General features: G+C 38.1%; 1 protein-coding gene across 2 annotated transcripts in view; it reads right to left on the reverse strand.

Annotated features, from left to right (window-relative positions):
• Nucleotides 1–4,473: 4,473 nt before the first annotated feature.
• The window catches only part of MRPL13 (mitochondrial ribosomal protein L13), a 33,001-nt gene continuing 15,763 nt past the window's right edge, over nt 4,474–21,711 (reverse strand). The window contains exons 5-7 of one of the 2 annotated variants that reach the window (XM_003408278.4): nt 15,584–15,670; nt 13,954–14,075; nt 4,474–4,742 (exon numbers count right to left, since the gene is read on the reverse strand). In XM_003408278.4, coding sequence (XP_003408326.2) covers nt 4,721–4,742; nt 13,954–14,075; nt 15,584–15,670 — 231 coding nt within the window. In that variant the 3' untranslated portion in view covers nt 4,474–4,720. The remainder of the gene's footprint in view (nt 4,743–13,953; nt 14,076–15,583; nt 15,671–21,711) is intronic. The other variant, XM_064268020.1, reaches the window with a different exon arrangement.

Genomic DNA, 21,711 nt, shown 5'->3' on the forward strand with positions numbered 1-21,711 from the left:
AGTCTGTCTAAGTCTGGAAGCCCCACTGAAACCTGTCCACTATAGGTGACCTTGCTGGTATTTGAAATAACAAATGGCATAGCTTCCAGCATCATAGCAACATGGAAGCCACCACGGTACGGCATAGTGACAAAAGCGCTTCTGGACTTACATTACCTCGGAGTTGTTTCCATACATTCTTTCCTTAATTAAGTCTGAATTTTCATCTCTCTAACTCTGGTATCATCAAGGAGACGTCATCCAGTTTACAGATGATTTCCTATTGGCCACTGTGTCAGAAGCTACCTGGGTACAGTCAAAACAATTTTCTCTGTTTCTTGGGTACAAATTAGATTCTCATTTCCCAGGCCCCCTCAGTATGTCTACATGGCATGTTCTCATCAAAGAAATACGTATGTGACTTCTGAGCAAAGTTGGTTAAGAAGTATGTGTGTTTTCTCTCCCTGCTTCTTTCGCATTTGCCACCTGAACGTAGGACTCCAAGGTCTTACAGGAGGGTGGAGTCATAAGATGGAAGGCATTTGGGTTCTGGAGTGACTTTGTGGAAGGCCTCTGACTGATCAGGAACACCTGCCCTGTATTGTTACATGAATAAGAAATAAACTTATTGTGTACAATAAAAGCCCACGGATGTGTTTGCTACATTGCCAAACCTAATATAGCTGCCATCATTCATGCAACAGGTGTTTATTATGGACCTCCTATGTGCCAGGTGGAGCCCTGGTTGCATAGTGGTTAAGAGTTCGGCTGCTAACCGAAAGGTCAGTAGTTCAAATCCACCAGCCACTCCTTGGAAATCCTATGGGGCAGTTCTACAGTCCTATGCAGTCGCTATGAGTTGGAACTGACTTGACGGCATTTAACAACAATGTGCCAGGCAGAGCTTGGTAGCGGAGTGGTTTGAATTCACCAGCTGCTTCTTGGAAACCCTATGGGGTGGTTCTACTCTGTCCTATAGCGTCACTGTCAGCTGGAATAGATTTGATGGCAACAGGTATGGGATACACACAAAAAAGACACATTCTCTGTCCTCAACAAACTCAACAGGTGAATGGAGAAATGTGTTTACAAACAAGCAATTATAACACAATAAGAGAATGGTTATGATGGGCGTATGTGCTGGGAACAGACACAGCAAGGGAGAAAAAGTAAGCGTACCTGGGGAAGAACGGAGATGTGTGAGACATGGCAGAAGAGGACCTGGTAGAGGAGAGCTGGAGGGAGGTGTTTTAAACATGACAAGACACGAGGGCAGGTTTGTTTTGGAACTACCAATATTTAAGAGGGACTGGAATGTAAAGTCTGGAATTAGGAGTAGATGGAGATGAGGATGCAAAGGTGAGATCAGAAAAGGTCTTATAGGCCTTTCCTTGTAGGTCTTATGTTGTTATGTGCCGTTGAGTTGGTTCCGACTCAACGACCCTATAGTAGCTCTTATAGGGGTGTGGATTTTAGGCTAAGTTGGAACTGACATGATGGCAACAGGTTTGGTTTTCTGGTTTGGATGGAGACCCACTGAACTAGTTTGAGAGTGATATGATGACACCTCTATATTAGAAATATCTCCTTGGCTTCAATGTGAGGATGGATTAAACCATGCCTTAGCCTGGGTAATTCTGAAAGTAGATCACCAAACAAGGATTTGGGGGCAGGCAGTTTATTTGGGAGGTGATCCAAGGAAGCAGTTGTGAGAGCACAGGGTGAGACAGGGGAAGAGGAAAAGCCAGTGTAAGGGTGCATTCTCAGAACTGCTGCTGTAGGCAATGGGGTATCTCTCTCCCTTCACTAGAATGTAGGCTCTTCGATTCCAGGAGACTTTGTTTTATTCGTACATGTATCTCCAACCCCTAAAAAAGCGTCTAGGACATAAATATTGGTTGAATGAATGAATGAAATACAGCAGCTGATCTGTTAATGATGACTGTAGTTAGCTGATTAATCACTGCTTCCAAGGTTTCCTGGCTCTGCACATACACCATGCTGGTAAGGTGTATCATGCTGGTAACAGTGTATCATGCTGGTAACACTGTATCACAGCTCACTAAGCATAAAGTAACTGGTAGTGCTCTTCTAACAGGTTACAAAAATATTCTATTTGGACTTCATGAATTTGCCAAAAACTAAAAGATGCTTTAAATTCAGAGTTTCCTCTAGATATTGGGGCCATTTTTAGTCCTGTAATGATTAGAGAAGATGCCAGGTGGTATCATGATTTTAAAGTGTTGTTTCTAAACTAATACAGGTTGACGAGCTAGAGCTCATTAACATCAACCCATAAAACACAGGTGTTCCACCAGTAACAGTGTGGTCTTCTAGCAGCCACTGTTTGCAAGGCTTTAATAGGTATTAACTTTGGAATTGAAGACTGAGGGCAGCAAAGACAGAGTTAAGTCTTGAAATGCAGGTTTGTTTGAAATCAAAGAGTTTCTCGTGGACCAAATGGCACTGATACAAATGCCTGTCTCCTTCAGAGGTCCTGCTATGCTGTCTTCATGTGGAAAATATATCCTAAGCCTTGCTGGCAGCCAACCTAATAAAAGTTGGCCCTCTGGTAGTGTTGTCTGTTTTACCAGTAGCCGATCTCAGATTTACGTTCTTCCAAAGTGAAGCCCTGAGCAGTAGTGATGCTGCAGAACTACTCAAATCTCTCATTTTAGACTTTTTGGGCAGAGTTGGAGAAATCGCATTTTCTCTGCAAGAGCCTGTATTTAAGTTGAAATGGAGCTTTCATGTCTGTCTTGGAAAGATCATACATTCTTAAATAGGGTTCTAGCCAATTCAAACTCAGCACTGTAGAGGCTGGCAGCAGAATGCCTCCTGGGGCTTCTGGGCTTTGTAGACTCAGACTTTGCTACCTGTTCCATGGGAGAACTTTCAGCCAGGAGAGACCTGGGCATTAAATGTTGTTCTTGGCCGCAGAGAAGGCAGGAAAGGTAGGAAAACAAATCAGTCAACTGTAGCATAGAAGGACAGGGGACGTGCATAGTGACAGTGTTTACACACGGCATGGAGGGAATTAGCACAAATCAAAGAAAAACTGTGTAATTAACATGCATTAAAAAAAAAAAAAAAACCCACTTTAGGTTAAGCCTTACAAGTATAACAGAATTCTGCTCTTCAATCACTTTTCAAGATGGCAGCATTCCTTCATTGCCACCAAGTCTAGCTTTTGTGTCTCAACGAAGAGAAATTATGTGTCAGTCCCACCAATCATAGTTTCAGTCTTGCGATCACTAAACAGGATGCCAGACGGCATCATAATTCATCCTGTTAAATTAGAGTAAACATTAGCGTAGGAAAGGTTGACAGTCTGCGCCAAGATCTACTTTAGAACCTAGTATTGTGGCCCAGATGCTAGGTCCCGATGACCCCAAGATCCTTCATGCCTAGAGATGAGGGGAGGCTCTGGCCATTCCGGAGACACCAGTGAGGTGCTCCCTACTCTGACTTGGGCATGACAAGGGATGCCACCAGACTTACTGTACAGTATCTCCCATGTGGACAATCTGCTGGGCCTGGGGGAGTGTGGCCTCTGCTAGCACTCTGGAAGAGAAGCCAGACTGGCAGGAAGACGTGCTGAACCCATAAATGCAGCTAGTAGTCATTTCTCCTATAACATGGCATACGCAATCCTAAAGTCCTTGCTTAATGGAATTCTGCAGTCCAAAAATAACTGGGCTAATGGGGAAAATGGAATTGTTGCAGAAAGCTATTAACTTGTATAGTCTTATAATACAGTTAAAAAAAAAAACAAAACACCATAATTTTAAACATAATGAATTCCTAGTAAATGAAGACTAAACACAGAACCTTATCTTGACAAGACATGTAGTTGGCCGGGAGGTGTTTGTAGTGAAGGGTTGTGGCTTTGGAGCTATAAGGAACAGGCAGAAGATTGTGTTGAATGAAATGAACCATCAGAGGTGGATGGCTGTGGCTTATTGTCCTTTTCTTCTTTCTTTCCTCTGAACCAGCTTAAACTAGAAACCTAGCTTTATGAATTGCCTTCTCTCATAAAGCAGCTGTTTGTATGGCTCCAAATGAGACTGAATGACACAAAGTGCTCTCTTAGACTAGAAGTTGTTATCTTTAACCCAGTTCTCGGGAAAGCAGATAACACTGGGATGTTAACTTGAAGCTCTGCTTTCTTTCAGGGAGTAGACCAGCATTATTTTGTTATTCCAGTGTCAAGGAGGCTAGATGGGGCACAGAAAAAGGTGACACAAGTTTGTAAATACCTCTGGGCAAACCTTCCCCTACTAAGCTGGAAAGAAGAAACTGGGTAGGTGGGAGATCAGATCCAAGGACCACTGAAAGGAAAAGTAAAGGTCAGGTGTTCTCCTCTCAGGATGCAAGAACAGTGATCCAGAACTTGCGGAAATCTGCACTGACGGGCACTTGATGGCAACTGTAACTGCAACGAGTCTGTTGTCTGCGTTAAAGGCAACACTGAACAATTAACCAAGTAAGAAATTTTATTTTTATCATTTATTAACATTCAAATCAGATTACATAATAAAACAATTCTATAAAATAATCTTTATTGCAATTTCCTGCTGAAGGACTATCTCTTTCTGATCTTTCCCCGCAACTGTCATCACCTGTAACAGGTTACTTGTCAAAATGCAGCAGCTGTTTTGCTCCGTCCTGCTGGTTAGGAGAAACTCATTAGGAAGAAATTTCAACCATCTTCTTGCTGTTTTCAGCAATTTTTGTCCTCTTACAGCCGGTAATCTCCAGGTCTGAAAAACAAAATCAACATTGATTTTGTCATGAACTGCTGTTTCAATGCCTGATGAAGGAAGATTAATTTTATAATTTAAAAGCAAAGAAACTTTTCCCCGAGCAGTACCTACAAACACTGTATCTAAGTTTCTGGTTAAAAACACTGAAGCCAAATTACCACAAAGTGGAACAGTGAAGTGACAATTTCCCAAATCCTCTGAGGGTATAAATGTGCCTACGCAAGAAAAGATCTCGTAACTTCGTTAAGTTGAATTTAACTTCTTTGTTATATTTTTAAGCACGGTTTCATAAAACTCTTCTCATAGAAAGGATTAGTGTGATCTTTAAAAGAGTTTAAAATTCATACAAAGATATGGTTTCAGCTTATAAAGGCAAATTCTCAATGTGCAGTTTTCTAATTTACATTATTTTATCATATGCTAAATTTAATTTCCATTATGATACATATAAAAAATAAAATGTGTAAATACCAGTCCTTTTATATATTTTTTACACACATATATATAACTGGCCTTTTTCTTGTTTATATACCCATTGGATTAACCACTCTTGAAATTTACTTCCAGTAATAAAACAAAAAATTTTCAAGGAGCTATTACAGCATAACAATAAAGTGAAGAAAAGGAAAGTATAAAATGCAAAAAAAAAAAAAATAAAGTTTCTTGTTATCTTTTAAATAGTACATTTGTAGGTACTAGGCTCATATGAAATTTTCTGAAACAAGTTAGTAACAAATAAACTGGGTATTTCTGAAAGAGCCGTAAAAATATTTGATAGTTTGAGTTTCCTTAAAAAGTAGATGAACTCTGCTTTCCCAGAAGCAACTTATCTAGACCCTTTCTACATTTACAGTGTGTTTACTGAAACTGAATATTCACAGAATACCAGAGAGCCCAGTTGGGACGACCAACAGTGGCTGAGAAAATGAACTACATGACAGTTTTAAATTGCCGATTATTTAACTCTGAGGAACACAGGCACTGATCTGGGAAAGCAGCCAAATATGCTTCACCTTATCAGCCTCTGCAAGAATTCATATGAAGAGAAACTGCAGACTTCTGTTACTCGGTGTTTGAAATATCTGTCCATACATAAAAACTGCATCCGTATTTGGAAGTGACGTATGATAGGCTGAAAGTGGCTCCAGAGTGTACCCTTTGAACCTTTGGTACGTGACTCAATACAGTTAAAGCAGCTCCTAGTCGAGAGACAACAGTGCTTCTGAGGAAACAGTTTATTCTCTTGTCCAGCTGGTTCATATAATTACAAAAGGGTTGGTGGTGATGTGACCAGAAAGAAGTGTGTACTAAGTTAATGTCCCACAAGAAGTCTCTGCAATCCTACTCAATGAAATTAAATGTGTTTCGTCATGGTCTAGTTATTTCCACACCAAAGGTTAGTTCATTAAACACAAATGAAATGACAGTACCATCTTATAGCGACATTTAGAAGTACAACTGGAAATGTGTGTGAAGGGTGTAATCTGCCATGTAACTAAACATGGATACAGACCTAAAGGCAATAGGGCTAATAAAGCCCAAGTTTGTTTCAAAGTAACAAAAACTGAATATATCAGAGTTGCACTAAAGCACACAAGGTTAAGAAAAGTTCCTATTTTAACTATCGTTATTAAGCAAACTTCAAATTAGCTGCAAAGACCAAAATATGAATTTACCACAATTTATGCATCAAAAGTCAATTTCACTTTTATGGAAAAACTGATTCCATTCATCTGTTCAATCAAGCATTCAACAATATTTCCTGAGTCTCAGTCCTGCTGTGGACACCAGGAATGCAGCAGTGAGCACGACAAAGTCCTTGTCTTTGGGGAACACATTTTCTAATAGGGACAGGGACATGCACACGTGCACACGCACACACATTTTGACCTGGGAACTGAAAGCGAAAAATTTTAAGCTTTCATATATGTGCTTAGGAAAAACCTGGGAGATTAACGAACCTTCACAGAATCGGCCAGCATAAGACGTTATTTCATTTTCTAAATTCTGCTAAACTTTCATAGTTATTAAATATTCAGTAGTAACTATCTATTTCACAAATAATATCACATGCAGAAAATGGCCTCAAACAGTATAGTTTTAAGAAGTATTACTTGAATATGGAGCTAGTTCTATAAAAGAATTTAACTTTTGATTTCAGGAAAAAGCTTTTTGGAGATTTTAGTTTTCTTTGTAAAATGGTGGGAAAATACATTTGGTTTGTGAATAAAATGAAACAAACAAAAAAGCACACAGTTTATGCCACAGCTCAAGTAGAGACATTTGTATTATTTGTCCCATTAGGATAATTTACTTTCTAAGAAGAAAAGCATTCCAATTAAAGTCATAAATCCATGAAATTGTATATAATTGTAATAAATCTTAAAAATATTTTATTCTTCCATAGGTCTTACCTTTTTTCCACTCTTGAATAATATTTCCTAATATAGTGTTTACTCCAACAGGACATTTAAAAGACTAAAAATAAATTCTGGACAGTGAGTTAATCTTAAAAATAAAAGCTCAGTTCAATTAAGTTGTATCAATTCTATCCATGGTATGGATGGGATTATTTAGAATAAGCCATTTGAGGAAATCTGGTGACACTGCATATTTCCTGAATTAAACATGACATGCAGGTGAGTGAGGCAGAGTGAAGGCGACTTTATACTCACATCTCTAGGTACTGTACCACCTCCTCATCAGTCCTTTTTGAAAAACTAAATTCTTAAGATTGTTTGAAATGTTTTAAATCAAATTATTTATTTTTTAAATCAAAATGAACAGAAATTGCTGTTGTATTCAATGAGCACTTTAAGTTATCTATACTGGCTAAGACTGTAAATAATTTGGTTTTGGTTGTTAAATAGAGAGATTGCCTTTTATTTTAACAACCAGTCCTGATTTGTTCATCTCCAAAAGAACAGTACAGTTTAGAATGACTAATTTGAGCAAAACTCAGCGCTGGAAATATTGAGGTGTCTATGGTTTAAGCCAACGCTGAGCTGGTTTAAATGAGTGGGAAAGTTGGAAAGTAACCTTGTTCCCCAAGTCCAGCTATTAACTTCTGATCGGAGAGCGGCAAATTAAGTTAAATCTTGTGGGAAAATGCCACATGACTAGATGAGCACGAAATATGGAAAATTTTGAAGATGTCTAGATCCCAGGTCCTTATGGGACTCAAAAAGGTAAAAATCCTTCTCTACTATCTTTAATTAACTCTCTGATCTAAAGCAACATATTTAAAAGGCACAGGTAAAATCATATTTTTTTCAATAATCTACTAAAACTGAAAATGTGTAGATTTTTTAGGATTAGCAACTTCTGCATCCGTGCGCTACGATTGCTTAAATTCTTGCCCTCTTGTAGAGCTCTGGGCTGGACATGATGCTCACCAAGTTCCTTCTCCAGTGCTAGTATTCCCAGCCTCTGGAACCCGATTTTCCTGTTAGGAGGTAGATGGATTACCTATGAAGCATCTTAAATCTATTCCCACTTTCAGGAAAGACAATTCCAAGGACTATCATCGTTGTCCTCCTGTCTCCTCACCTTCATCCTTACCGCCCTCTCTCCTCTGCGACATACTTCTAACAGCACACTCTGCACTCTGTGATGAGCATTAAACACCAAGAATGCAGGTTTTCATTATAAACAGCCGTTACCAAGCATTCATTGATGCTGAAACTTCCCACACTTCAGTTTCACTACAAAAGCAAAGGTTCTGCTTAAAATAATGCACTACTAAGTTAACAAGTGAGAAGCAAAAAATAGACATTTTTTTTGGCCTTGTTTCATGAGTGCTACATCACTCTGGATAACGCAAAGTAATTCAAATTGAAATTTTCCAAACACCTAGCTTTTCCTAAGAAAAACTCTCCAACAGAGTTTTGTAAAGATGAAAATTTAAAAAAAAGTTTAAAATTATCAACTTTTATTTTTAGCTTATCATAATGAAAATTTTCATTAGAGTGAGAATATTTTATGTTTTCAGTGATTACTATTGTTTTGTAATGTGCTGGCAAAACTGTAATAATCATGGAAGTAATTATTGATAGTATTAAAATAAATTGATGATTTGAAAGCTACAATCCCTGGCAGCTGAATTGTGAAGAATGGAGAGTGCTGTTTCCTTTTTCCTTTAAAGAAAAAAGAGAAATGAATTCTAAGTGTAAACTTTACAATCACTGTTTCTACATGGCAAACACACATCTACTTTGTACCGTCAAGAAACATAAAACCTCATAACAGTCTCATACAATTTATGTATCAATGAGATACAAAAATAATAACACACGAGGTATATCCACTAATTGAAGAAGATGTGTAGGCAATACTACTCATTTGGGAAAATGGATTCTAGTAATTGAGCTTTAAAAAATATATTTATAATTTTCTCATGAATATAATGTTTATTGCTTCTCTTTGAAAGGTATTTTACATTGTTTTAAAAATATATATTTAAAATTTTGCCAACTAAAAACTAGTAAAAGAAAATCTAATGCATTCTGATATTATGCCTGAGAGTAAGAATATAACTTTTGTATCAGATTTAAGATAAGTGAAGTCCTGACACTAATAGTATTTAATATTAAAACAATTTTGTTAACCACCTACTAAGTTCAAAGTTCAGTTTGACAATTGTTACTATTGTTCAAAAGCCTGTAGCCTCTCGTTGAAAGCTAATAAACTTACATTTAGACAAATTTAATAATAGCTCCAGTTACAAAGTGTACATTTTAATATTATAAACATATTTAAGTTTTATTGCTAGGGAAACAAAAACGAAAGTAAGCTATTTTTGTGTCTATCTATGGTGCAATCCAGGTACATCTGTTTCAGTCGAGTCTCTGCAGAGTCACCATCAGCTCTGTCTTTAAATAAATCCCAGTTAGTACATTCCAAAGGAAGATGATATTCTCGGCTTAGCTATGCTGGCTGGAACAAAAACATATTTTAAGTTCCTCCTCCAAAAGGAGATTTCTCTTATAAAGGCCAATCTATCAGTAGCAAGAAATGCCATTTTCAACTGATTGAACTGCATGGTATGTCACATATTCTAACTCCAATTCCAATGTATATAATACTTAATATTGTTGTTCTTGTTAAGTGCTGTTGAGTTGGTTCCAACTCATAGCGACCCTATGTATGTACAACAGAACAAAACAGTGCCCGGTCCTGCGTCATCCTCACCATCGTTGTTATGCTTGAGCTCACTGTTGCGGCCACTGTGTCAGTCCATCTTGTTAAGGGTCTTTTCTCTTTTTTGTTGACCCTCTTCCTTACCAAGCATGATGTCCTTCTCCAGGGACTGGTCCCTCCTGATAACATGTCCAAAGTATGTGAGATGAAGTCTGGCCATCTTTGCTTCCAAGGAGCACTCTGGCTATACTTGTTCCGAGGCAGACTTGCTCATTCTTCTGGCAGTCCATGGTATATTCAGTATTCTTCACCAATGCCATAATTTAAAAGCATCAATTCTTCTTTGGTCTTTATGAACTTCTTTAGAACTTTATGAAAAGGCAAACAACTAAAATGGCATGGTCCGATAAGATACTCACTAGCAATGAGACTACTGAAATGTAAGTTAATTCAAATTCAAATTTCACTTCCTTAGTCATACTAGCAATAGCACAAATGCTTCCACAGCCACATGTGGTCAGTGGTTACTGCATCAGCACAGATACAGAACTTCTTCATCTTTGCAGAAAGTTTATTGGACAACCTGAATTAAAAAAAAAATCACCTATTTCTTAGACAACAAGTGTCTGATTAATCCAAAATCCATCCTTCCTGGTCCCAAGTACCCCCAGTAACAAAGACTGACTGGATCTGATGTCTGCTCTGACGTGCAGGGAGAATAAAACGTCAGCTGACTTATGTTAAATGACTAGTACGCCTATTCCACGAGATTATCCTTAAATTTCAGTAAGTGTATACCTACAATATTACTTTGGGAACACAAGTCAGCGTAAGTTACGTGGCCGCTTGTGAGGAAAGATCACAACTTTAATAGAGCAAAAAGGACAGGCTGGGGTCTAACACATACTCCTGCCATACGGAAATTTTATATGAAGAGAAAGGGCAGGAAAACCCATCCCCAGAGTAGCAGTAACTCAAAAAGGCATCAAGAGGCTCTAACTTTCTCCAAAAGTCTCCTTAAAAATACTGTAACCCAGAATTCTATATTCACTGCAAGTATCTTTCAAGAATGATGTAAAAATAAAGCCATTTTCAAATAAAAGAAAAATTGTTAGTAGCAGAACTGCACTACTAGAAATGCTAAAGGAAGTTCTTTTGGTAATTGATTTTTGTAAAAATGGGATGCTGCTACAACGAAAGTACAAAGATATAAATAGGAAAACTGAAAGAATAAACATAAAAACTAGAGGGAAGTAAAGATGTGAGGGTGATCAAGTGTGAGCAAGCTAAATTTACCTTTAGTGTAAATTCCCACCTTTCAGTGTAGGAAGTCAATGTCTGCTATTGATAAACCAGGAACTAGCAGTATGAACATGTTCCTTAGAGTTGGGAATCTACCAGAAAAATTAAAAATATTAACAAAGTATTGCCCTTCAGAAGTAGACTTAGGGCTTAGGAATGGGGCAGAGAACTATTGGTTTTTTTTTCCTGTTACATAAGTCTTCTGTACTATTTGAGTATTTACATGTACATACATTGCTGTGCTGCAAATATAAAGGGGAAAATGGATCGAGAACAGTATCTTTGGGAAGATCATCTGCCTTGTGTAGGATCAAGGAACAAGGATGTAGCCTGTCTCTACACTTATGTAAATTCTGTAGATATTTCTGAGGGCCTACTATGAGAGGTACAGTGACTCTGTGTATTCCTTCCCTCTTCTTTTGATGCTTCCTGCGCTGTTCAGTATTTTGCCCGTAGAATCCTTCGATATTGCAGCTCAAGGCTTGAATTTTTTCTTCAGTTCTTTCAGCTTCAGAAATGCCAAATGTATCTTCCCTTTTGGTTTTCTAACTCCAGTCTTTGCACATTTCATTATAATACTTTACTTCGTTGACTATGCAAAAGCATTCAACTGTGTAGATCATAACAAATTATGGATAACATTGTGAAAAATGGGAATTCTAGAACACTTAATTGTGCTTATGTGGAACCTGTACACAGACCAAGAGGCAGTCATTCAAACAGAAAAAGGGGATACTACGCGGTTTAAAATTAGGAAAGCTGTGCGTTAAGGTCTATCCTTCCACTATGCTTATTCATTTTGTATGCTGAACAAATAATTTGAGAAGCTGGACCGTATGAAGAAGAACGTGGCACCAGGATAGGAAGATGACTCATTGACAATCTGCGATATGCAGATGACACAACTCTACTTGCCAAAAGTGAAGGAACTTGAAGCACTTACTGATAAAGATCAAAGACTATAGCCTTCAGTGTGGATTAAACCACAACATAAAGACAACAAAAATTCTCACAACTGGACCAATAAGCAACATCACGATAAATGGAGAAAAGATTTGAGTTGTCAAAGATTTCATCTTACTTGGATCCACAACCAAGGCTCACGTAAGCAATGGTCAAGAAATCAAATGACATATTGCACTGGGCAAATCTATAAAAGACCTCCAAAAGCAAATGTGTCAGTTTCAGGACTAAGGTGTGCCTGACCAAGCCATTTTTTTTTCAATTGCCTCATATGCATGTGAAAGCTGGAAAATGAACAAGGAAGACTGAAGAATTGATACCTCTGAATTATGGTGTTGGTGAAGAATACTGAATATACCATGGATTGCCAGAAGAATGAACAAATCTGCCTTGGCAGAAATACAGTTAGAATGTTCCTTAGAAGTCAGGATGGTGAGACTTTATCTCACATACTTTGGACATGTTATCAGGAAGGACCACTTCCTGGAGAAGGACATCATGCTTGGTAAAGTAGAGGGTCAGTGAAAAAGAGGAAGACCCTCAATGACATGGACTGACACAGTGGCTGCAACAATGGGCTCAAACATAACGATTGTGAGGACAGTACAGGACTGGGCAGTGTTTTGTTTTGCTGTAAGCTGTGGTGCCTAACATCATATGAGGTACTGTTCTATGTACTGGGAGTGCAATGATGACCACCATGTAGCCCTTGCTCTTGAGGAGCTTAATATGGTAATCACAGAGTTATGTAGCAGGTGCTATGTCTGCATATGGTAGGCGTTTAGTCTAGTGTTAATGTTCAGGCAAGACTTCTTAAAGGAGATGACATCTGAATTAATGTCTAAAGAATGAGTAAGGGTTACCCTGGAGAAGAGGATAAGATGAGATGGAAGTAATAGCGGAACAGAAGCCCTGGTGGTGCAATGGTTAATTGCTTAGCTGCTAACTGAAACGTCGTCGAACCTACCAGCTGCTCCGCAGAAGAAAAGACCTGGCAATCTGCTCCTATAAAGATTTCAGCACAGGAAGCCCTACGGGGCATTCTACTCTGTCATATAGGGTCATTATAAGTAGGAATTGATAGCATACAATAACAACAAGAATAGCAGAACAAAGGCAAGAAAGAGTTAAATTGTATTAAAAGAGGACTAGTCTTAAATAGTATGCTATCAGTAGGACAGTGCAGAGCAGTGGGAGGCAATCAGGCTGAAGAACTAGGGAGGAGCCAGGTGATGGAGAGCCTTGCAAAGATGTCATGCAAAGAAGCCTGGGAAATCTAGACAGGAGACAACATGGAAAATCCAAGCAGCTTTACAGATTTTAGGTAGAGGAAACTGTGGAGGAGAGCAAAAAGTGCTGTTTATTATTTTTCTATTTGGATCAAGACAACTAGTATCCAGAATTAATGACTTTTCATTAGATGATATCCTTGGCTTGGTGACGAAATCTGGAAAGCTGAGAATCACTCTGTTTTAGGTTAATGACAATTCATTTATCATTCCAGTAGTCTATAATCAATCCAAGTAAAGTCATCCCAAAGTATCTGACAAATTATAGGCAGCTTTGAACACTTACACTTAACAAGGTTTTACATTACTTAACAAGGTCTTAACTTAAAGATTTTTTGTTCTAAAATCTAGAATTTATTTGCAGGTAGGAGCTGCAGAGTATTAAAATTAAAAAAAAAAAAGAGTTCTCACTTCCCACCACCAAGAACCACATAATTTTGTTGAAGAAACAGAGGATATCAAATTCAGCTTAAAACAAAAACAAAGAAGGAAGGAAGGAGAAACGAAAAACTTACGGAGACCACAGTCTTGGGAAAGCGTCTATTTCTTCTTGTGTGTATTCATCTAGACGTCTGGGTACTTTTCGTGGTTGAGGAAGCTCTTCTACTAAATTTTTAAGAATATCTTCTGGAATATCCTACATTAGAAAAAAAAAAATTAGCTTTTAGCTTCCTTATATGTATTCTTTAAGGAATCCTAGTGGCGTGGTGGTTAAGCACTCTCCTGTTTGTTAAGAGAAAGGTCAGCGGTTTGGGTTCAAACCCACCAGCCGTTCGTGGGAGGAGGATGTGGCAATCTGCATCCATTAAGATTTACAGCCTTGGAAATGCTATGGGGCAGTTAAACTCTGTCCTAGAGGGTTCCTATCAATGGGAATCCACCCGAGAGGAGTATCTTCTTTAGTAACTCAGTGTTAAAAAGGCACTGCCTTGGTTCACTCTCAGGATTTTTCGCCTGGATTAGTGTATGTACTGGTGCTCTTGCTTCCCACGTCACTACCTCTCAATTTATATTTTATGTTGTTGCCAGAAAAATTTTTCAAAAATGAGTCTGTTAGATTTTTGAGTCATTTATTCAACATTTACGGAGCTCCTTCTATGAACCACAAATTTTGCTAGCTGGTGAGTATGTAATGGTAAGTAAAAAGATCACGGCCTCAAAAGGCTTGTGATTTTTTTAAAAACCACTGCTCAAAACCTCTCAGGATAAAGTTCTAACTCCTTAGCAAACCACTATGTTCACTCCCACTTTAATTCTCTACGTACACCCGTGGCTTCTGACTCATCAACCGCCTCACTTTTCATAGACTTGTCCAGACTCAAATATTGGTAACTACAACAACCAATATTCATTGCCCCAAGTCCTGTTCTAAGCACTCTACAGATATTATCTCATTTAACCTTCTAACAATCTTATCAAGTAGGTACTATTATTATGTCCATTTCACAGATGAGGAAACAGATAATAGTGACTAGCCCATGGCCACACAGCTAGCTAATGGTGGGACAAGGATTCAAACCCCAGGCAGTCTGATTCCATATTGTGGACTCAACCATTTTATTACAGAGCTCCTGATGATTTATTATATTTTATTAAGGAGGAAAAATAAGTATTTAAAAACAGTATAACAGTAATCAATAAAAATATTTAATTTTTTTCAAGTTTTTTTTTTGTTTTTGTTTTTAGCTGAATAAATCTGAAGTAGGAATGAGTGTTCTACAGTTAAAATTATATCACGGGGAATAATCAACAACCCAAGGCTAAGTTATTAGGCCATGATTCTAGAAGTTCTGCAGCTGGCCACATAAAAAGTAGATTAACTCATACTGTTTTTCATAGTTGATGAAACTATTAACGAGTACTCTCAATTTAACAGAGGATCTGATCATGGTTCCTTGTTCAAAAGAAAGCAGTTAATCAAAATAACAAGTAGAACTTCCAGACTTTTGGCTTTTAGCCCAGTGATGGCTCATTTTATGGTTTAAAATAGGAATAATTAGTATTATGGTGCACTCACTTCAAAAACTGAAAATAAATTTCAGAAGTTGAGTTATGAAGCAACTCTATGCCAATTATTTAAAGAGAAAAGAAAGTATTTAATTGAAATTTAGGACATGTACCATTATAATGACAAACAACACTTACTTCATCTGGAAAAAGATGCAGCCTTTGCATCATGGTTCTTCTGTGAAGGTTTTTTGGCAGCATACCATAAATAGCTAGTTTAACAATCTAAAAAGGATACATATAGGACTCAATAAAAAGCTGTGACTTGGGATATAAAGAAGGCAAACACAATTAGAAACAGTGGTAAGAACGTGTGGATTAAGACTCCATAAGAATACAAAAGGCACAAAACTCAGACCTAAGAAGATTTATGGCAGCAACAGAAAAGGCAATTTTATCACTTTGCACATTACTATTTTCTTTAGGCTCATTTTGTTTCATTTATTGTTTATTTTTTAAAAGTGGGGAAAAAAAAAAAACAGAAAAGGAGGAGATGAAAAATAACCTGTGTTTATCTGCCAATTTACACAGAAGGTAGGTGGAACAGAAGAAATGCTCTAAGCTGTATCCAAACCCGTGCCTACAATACTCTTATCACATGGTGGTCCAAGCTGACTTGGGTGGTGGTGGCAGTGGTACAGGGTGTGGGGAGCGGGGATTGGGACTTAATCCTGTTTTCTCCAAGTGGGAGATCAGATTGCCAATTCACGTGTACCTTAGTCATCTAGTGCTGCTATAACAGAAATACCACAAGTGGGTGGCTTTAACAAACAGATGTTTATTTTCTAAGAGTCTAGTAGGCCAGAAGTCCAAATTCAGGGTGTCAGCTTGAGGGGAAGGCTTTCTCTGTTGGCTCTGGAGGAAGGTCCTTGTCATCAGTCTTCCCTTGGTCTGGGAGCATCTCAACGTAGGAACCTCAGGTCCAAAGGATGCGCTCTGCTCCTGGTGCTGCTTTCTTGGTGGTATGAGGTCCTGCCTCTCTGTTTGCTTCCTTTTCCTTTTATCTCTTGTAAGATAAAAGGTGGTGCAGATCACAGCCCAGGGAAACTGCCTTTACAATGGATCAGGGATGTGACCTTAGTAAGGGTGTTACAATCCCACCCTAATCCTCTTTAACATAAAATCACAACCACAAAATGGGGACAACCACACAATACTGGGAATCATGGCCTAACCAAGTTGACAGATATTTTGCGGGGACACAATTCAATCCATGACAACATAATACGCCTGACCACAGCTATGAGACGGACTCTATAAGCCACAAATGTGTAACAACGGTAATGGTTAAAATGTATTGAAAACACTGTGTACTGTGGTAAGTTATTATCCTGTTTATGATGCTGTGAAGTAGTAATTAAAATTAACCCCATCTCCCAGATGAGGGAACAGTAAGGTTAAAGAACTCTCCCAATTTCACGTATCTAGTATTTTTTTTTTTTTAGTATTTTTTTTAGTAAGTGGTAGTGCTGGAGTTCAAACCAGGCAGTCTTACTCCCAGACACATAGTATGTGCAGTTACACCCACAACAGGTTTCTCTCCATAACTTACAAGAAGATGAAGTCCCTTCTCCCTACATACCAATTCTCAAGATGGCAAACTACCCTTTCCATGATTTACCTTTCCCCTTTTAAGGTTATCCTCATTGTAGGTTGGTAAATTGAGACAGATAGGGTTAACTGTGCTGGTGGAACAAAAGAGCTTTTAAAAGATTACCATCTAGAAGCTGGTTAAACAGGAACCCACCCTGTCAACAGAAGTCAGGACGGGGGCAGTGTTTTTCTAGTCCCCTCCTTTGCAGGCTCCACATGCACACACAGAGAGGAGCAGAGTGTGGCTGCCATTTGACCTTCCTTAGCCCTCCGAAGATGGCGATGTAGTGCCGAAGGTCAAGTGCGCTTGCGCTATATCCCATAGAAAGTGATGCCAAGGGCTGCCGAGAGGACTCTGTCTTGAATATCAGTGGGTCCTATCTTAGATTCCAGATGTGCGGGCAACCTAAATAGCATACACCGCCATTCTGAGAAGTGCTTGCCCCTTCAAAGAGGCCCTCTAAATATTCATTATTGTCTCCACTGAACCCCTATAAGCCCTAGCCTTGCTTCCCTTTTCAAGTCAGTCTTTTGGAGAGGCTTAGATCCCCGCTGACTCCTTTTGCTTGACTCAAGCAAAATAAAGCTTGCTGAAGATGAAAGTCTGTCTTTCCCGTGTATTCATACTCCGGAAAAGACAAGGACCCTTTGTGTCAGATTGGCAATTGGTAACAAAGTGATTTTATGTGTTTGTCAAGAGAAGGCCACAGAGTGTCACCCTTGCTCCACAGTTTCCTAAGGGTCCACCTGGTACAGAATGTATACACATAAATAGACTGCAAGTTCTTCATAAAAGTACTGGTAGAGGCTTTTGGAAAGTTAAATCATTTTTTATCATTTGTACTCATATTCCAAGAGTATAATTTGATGTGTATTGAAGTTAAATCCACTAAAACAATATATGTAAGAAGGGAGGCACTCTAAAAGGATTTCTTAATGCTTGTTATTTGCTAATCAAATCAGACTATAAAACCTTTACTACATATAAAAGCTAATGGCATACAGTATATATATTCTATTTTCCATGTTTTGTTAAAGTTTTTATCTTCTGGAGATTTTTTAAAATTTAGATTTATACGGTTAAAATTAAATACAATGAAAACTTCAGTTCTTCAGTCACACCAGCCACTTTTCAAGTGCTCAACAGCCCCACGTGGCCAGTGGCTAACACAGTGTAGATGTAGAACACTTCCATCATCACAGAAATTTCTATTGAAAAACACTGATTTAGATATTACGGTTTAAAAAGTCTTAAGTAGAAACTGACCATGTTACGGCTGCTCAGCATCTTCTCTGAACAAGTAAGTCATCAAATCCTCTGAACATCACTGTAGCAGCAATTGTATTAGTAGAGTTACACGGCATTTGGTTTTTTCACCTTCTTAAAATTTAGTTGTATTTACTTGAGTAACAGAGTTAATATTTTTAAAATCTGTCCTATTAAAAAACACGTTACAATACTCAAAGGAAAGCTGGAAAACATGAAATGGTTATGATCTAATAGGGGAGAAAAAAAGACATCTAAATATATATATATATATGCAAAAATAAATAAATGTGACACAACACGTATAAGCAATTGTAGCTGTGTAGACTTAAGCATAAGCTCTGAAGAACTCAGAAAGTGGGAAAGATAGAACAAACCAAAAAAAACTGAAACCCATTGCTATGGAGTTGATTCTGACTCGTAACGACCCCAGAGGATACAGTAGAACTGTCTCATAGGGTTTCCAAGGCTCTAATCTTTACGGAAGCAGACTGCCACATCTTTCTTCTGCAGAGTGGCTGGTGGGTTTGAACTGCCAACCTCTCAGTTTGAAGCCAAGCTCTACCAGGGCTCCTCAAAGGCAGAACCAGGTAAGGCTAGTCCATGCTAAAGATCTTCCTCGTATAATCTACAGTGCAGGGCATGTGCCATTGGTTACACACAGAATAACTTTACCAACTGCAGGAGGGGGGAAAAGCAACCATGTTAGGAGAAAAATATAAGGAGAAAACTCTTAAAGAAACTGAAGTACATGACAGAGTAGATAAAGTTCATAAGGGAAACGCTGGCTCAACACATTTATGTGAGATTAGAATTAACCATGTTGTATGTAATTATGAAAATAAAAAGTGCTTACATTTTAAATATATTATCTTTTACAAATAAAATTCCAAGACTGTACTGATAATCAGAAGGCTGCATTAGGAAACAAATCCTCTCAAAAGCCACATAAGCAAGCACTGCTTAGCAAATTATGTCTGCTGGCAAAAGATGTGCCGCTCCATGTAACAGTGTGTGAACTGGAAGGAAGATAACTGACTCCTTCCCTAAGAAGCCATCCTGTTCTAAAATACAAAGTCACATTAAGACCTTAAAAAAAAATTACCATCTTTTCATGTGGTAATCATTCAAATGAACTCAAGAATGAACTATTTTCTAAGTTCTTATCAAACATTTTATAATACCTTTACATCTTTGTTCATAAAAAAGTCATCTGAAATAATGTGAACAAATATCTAGTGCCAAACTCTTAACACTAGAAAGTTGAACCATACTGCCTCCCAGTGCACATTTAGCATACTTGAGTAAAATAGAACTAATATTTATATTTTTAAAAATATAAGGTATTAAGGAAAACTATAATTTGCTGTAACAGTTATGGTACATCTTATCAGAAGACATTACGACTTTTTAATACCGTTATATGCAAAATACCTTAATAGTCAAAATAGGATACTTTATTTGACCTTTAATAGTTGAAAAACATACTAATTATGAAACAGTGCATTTAATATTCTCCTATGAAGCAATTTCTGAGCGTGTTTTTATAAAACAGATATGACATATAAAAAATAAAAATAAATAGTAAAGCATGAAACTTCTAAATGTATGTCAAGCTTTATCATAATAAAATATTTCCCTCTCCTTTACCAAGAAAATTTTAAGCAGTGGTATACCAAACAATTGGTTGTGTCCTGACAATACTCATTTTTTTCACCACTTTATGAAAAAAAAGTGTCTTCACAGTCTAATACTTGCTCATTTGTGAATGTATTTATGTAAAAAGTTAAATAGTCCCACTGGGGAAACTGTTACCTATCCTGTGAGTATAGTTAAAAGGCCTGGTCTATCAAGAGCTAGGAAACCCTGGTGGTATAGTACTTAAGTGCTATGGCTGCTAACCAAAAGGTCAGCAGTTCAAATCCACCAGCTGCTCCTTGGAAACTCTTATGGGGCAGTTCTACTCTGTCGTATAGCATCACTATGAGTTGGAATCTACTTGACAGAAACGGGTTTGGTATTGAGCTAAAGGAGCCCTGGTGGCGCAGTGGTCAATCGTCAGCTGCTAACCAAAAGGTTGGCAGTTTGAACCCACAGCCATTCTGCAGGAGAAAAGACCTGCGTTCTAATCTCCTAGGGCCTAGGAAATAAACCTTATGGGGCTATTCTACTTTGTTCTAAGGATCACTATGAATCAGAATAGGCTTGATGGCCACAGGTTTGGTTTTGGTTGTCAAGAGCTAAGGAAAGATAAATAACATGGTAAAATGGCAACAGGAGACTTTACTTTCAGCAATATTGAGAACTTATATATGTGTTAGAAACTTCTAGTAGAGAACTCAAATAATAAAATAATTGATAAACATTAGTAGAAGTTAATAAATGTTCTAAATAATTTTTTTTTTTTAAATCATGGAACCAACTGGAGGCCAGAAATGAGAAAGCACCAAAGGGAAAAGATCAAACTAGGGCAGGCATTTGCCATGAGACCCATTGCCATCAAGTCGATTTCAACTCATAGCAACCTTAAAAGACAAGACAGAACTGGGCCACAGGGTTTCCAAGGAGTGCCTGGTGGATTCGAACTGCTGATAGTACACTGCTAAGGTTTTAAAGCGCCACTGCTTTGGGGACAGGGTCAACCCGCTCTACCCCACAAATAAACCTGGAATCTTCTCCAAAAGGCAACATTCACATTGTAGAGTAGGGAAATAAAAAACAAGTCTTCCCTGATAGGTCTGTTTTATGGATTGAATTGTGTTCCCCCAAAACATGTGTTGTAAATCCTAACCCCTGCATCTGTCATGAAGAAGCCCTGGTGGTACAGTGATTAAGCACTTGGCAGTTTGAACCCACCAGCCACACTGCAGGAGAAAGATGCAACAGTCTGCTTCTGTAAAGATTATAGCCTTGGAAACCCTACGGAGCATTTTACTCTGTGCTATAGGGTCACTATAAATTTGAATTGGACTTGACCGCAATGGGTTTGGTTTTTGGTTTGGCATACCTGCAGCTGTAATCTCATTTGGGCATGGGTTTTCTTCGTTATGTTGATGAGGAAATACTAGTGTAGGTGTGTTTTAAATCAACTTCTTTTGAGATATAAAAGAGCAGATTAAGCAAGCAAACAAGCACAAACAGAGGGAAGATACATGCCACACGATCGCCAGTGAACCTAGGAATAGACGCTGAAGAGAGACAAGGATCTACCCTCAGAGCGGACAGAAAGAGAGCCTTTAGAACGTCCCAAACTGTGAGGAAATAACTTTCTGTGTTATCTATTGCTGCTGTAACAGAAAAAGCACCAAGTCTGCTAACTATAAACCTGACCTCACAAGGCTTTGGAACCCAAAACTCATCTTTCTTATGGAGATCAAAACCCTGTAAGTGAATAGTTTAAAGTGAT

Source organism: Loxodonta africana, chromosome 14, assembly GCF_030014295.1.
Source record: "Loxodonta africana isolate mLoxAfr1 chromosome 14, mLoxAfr1.hap2, whole genome shotgun sequence".
NCBI lineage: Eukaryota > Metazoa > Chordata > Mammalia > Proboscidea > Elephantidae > Loxodonta > Loxodonta africana.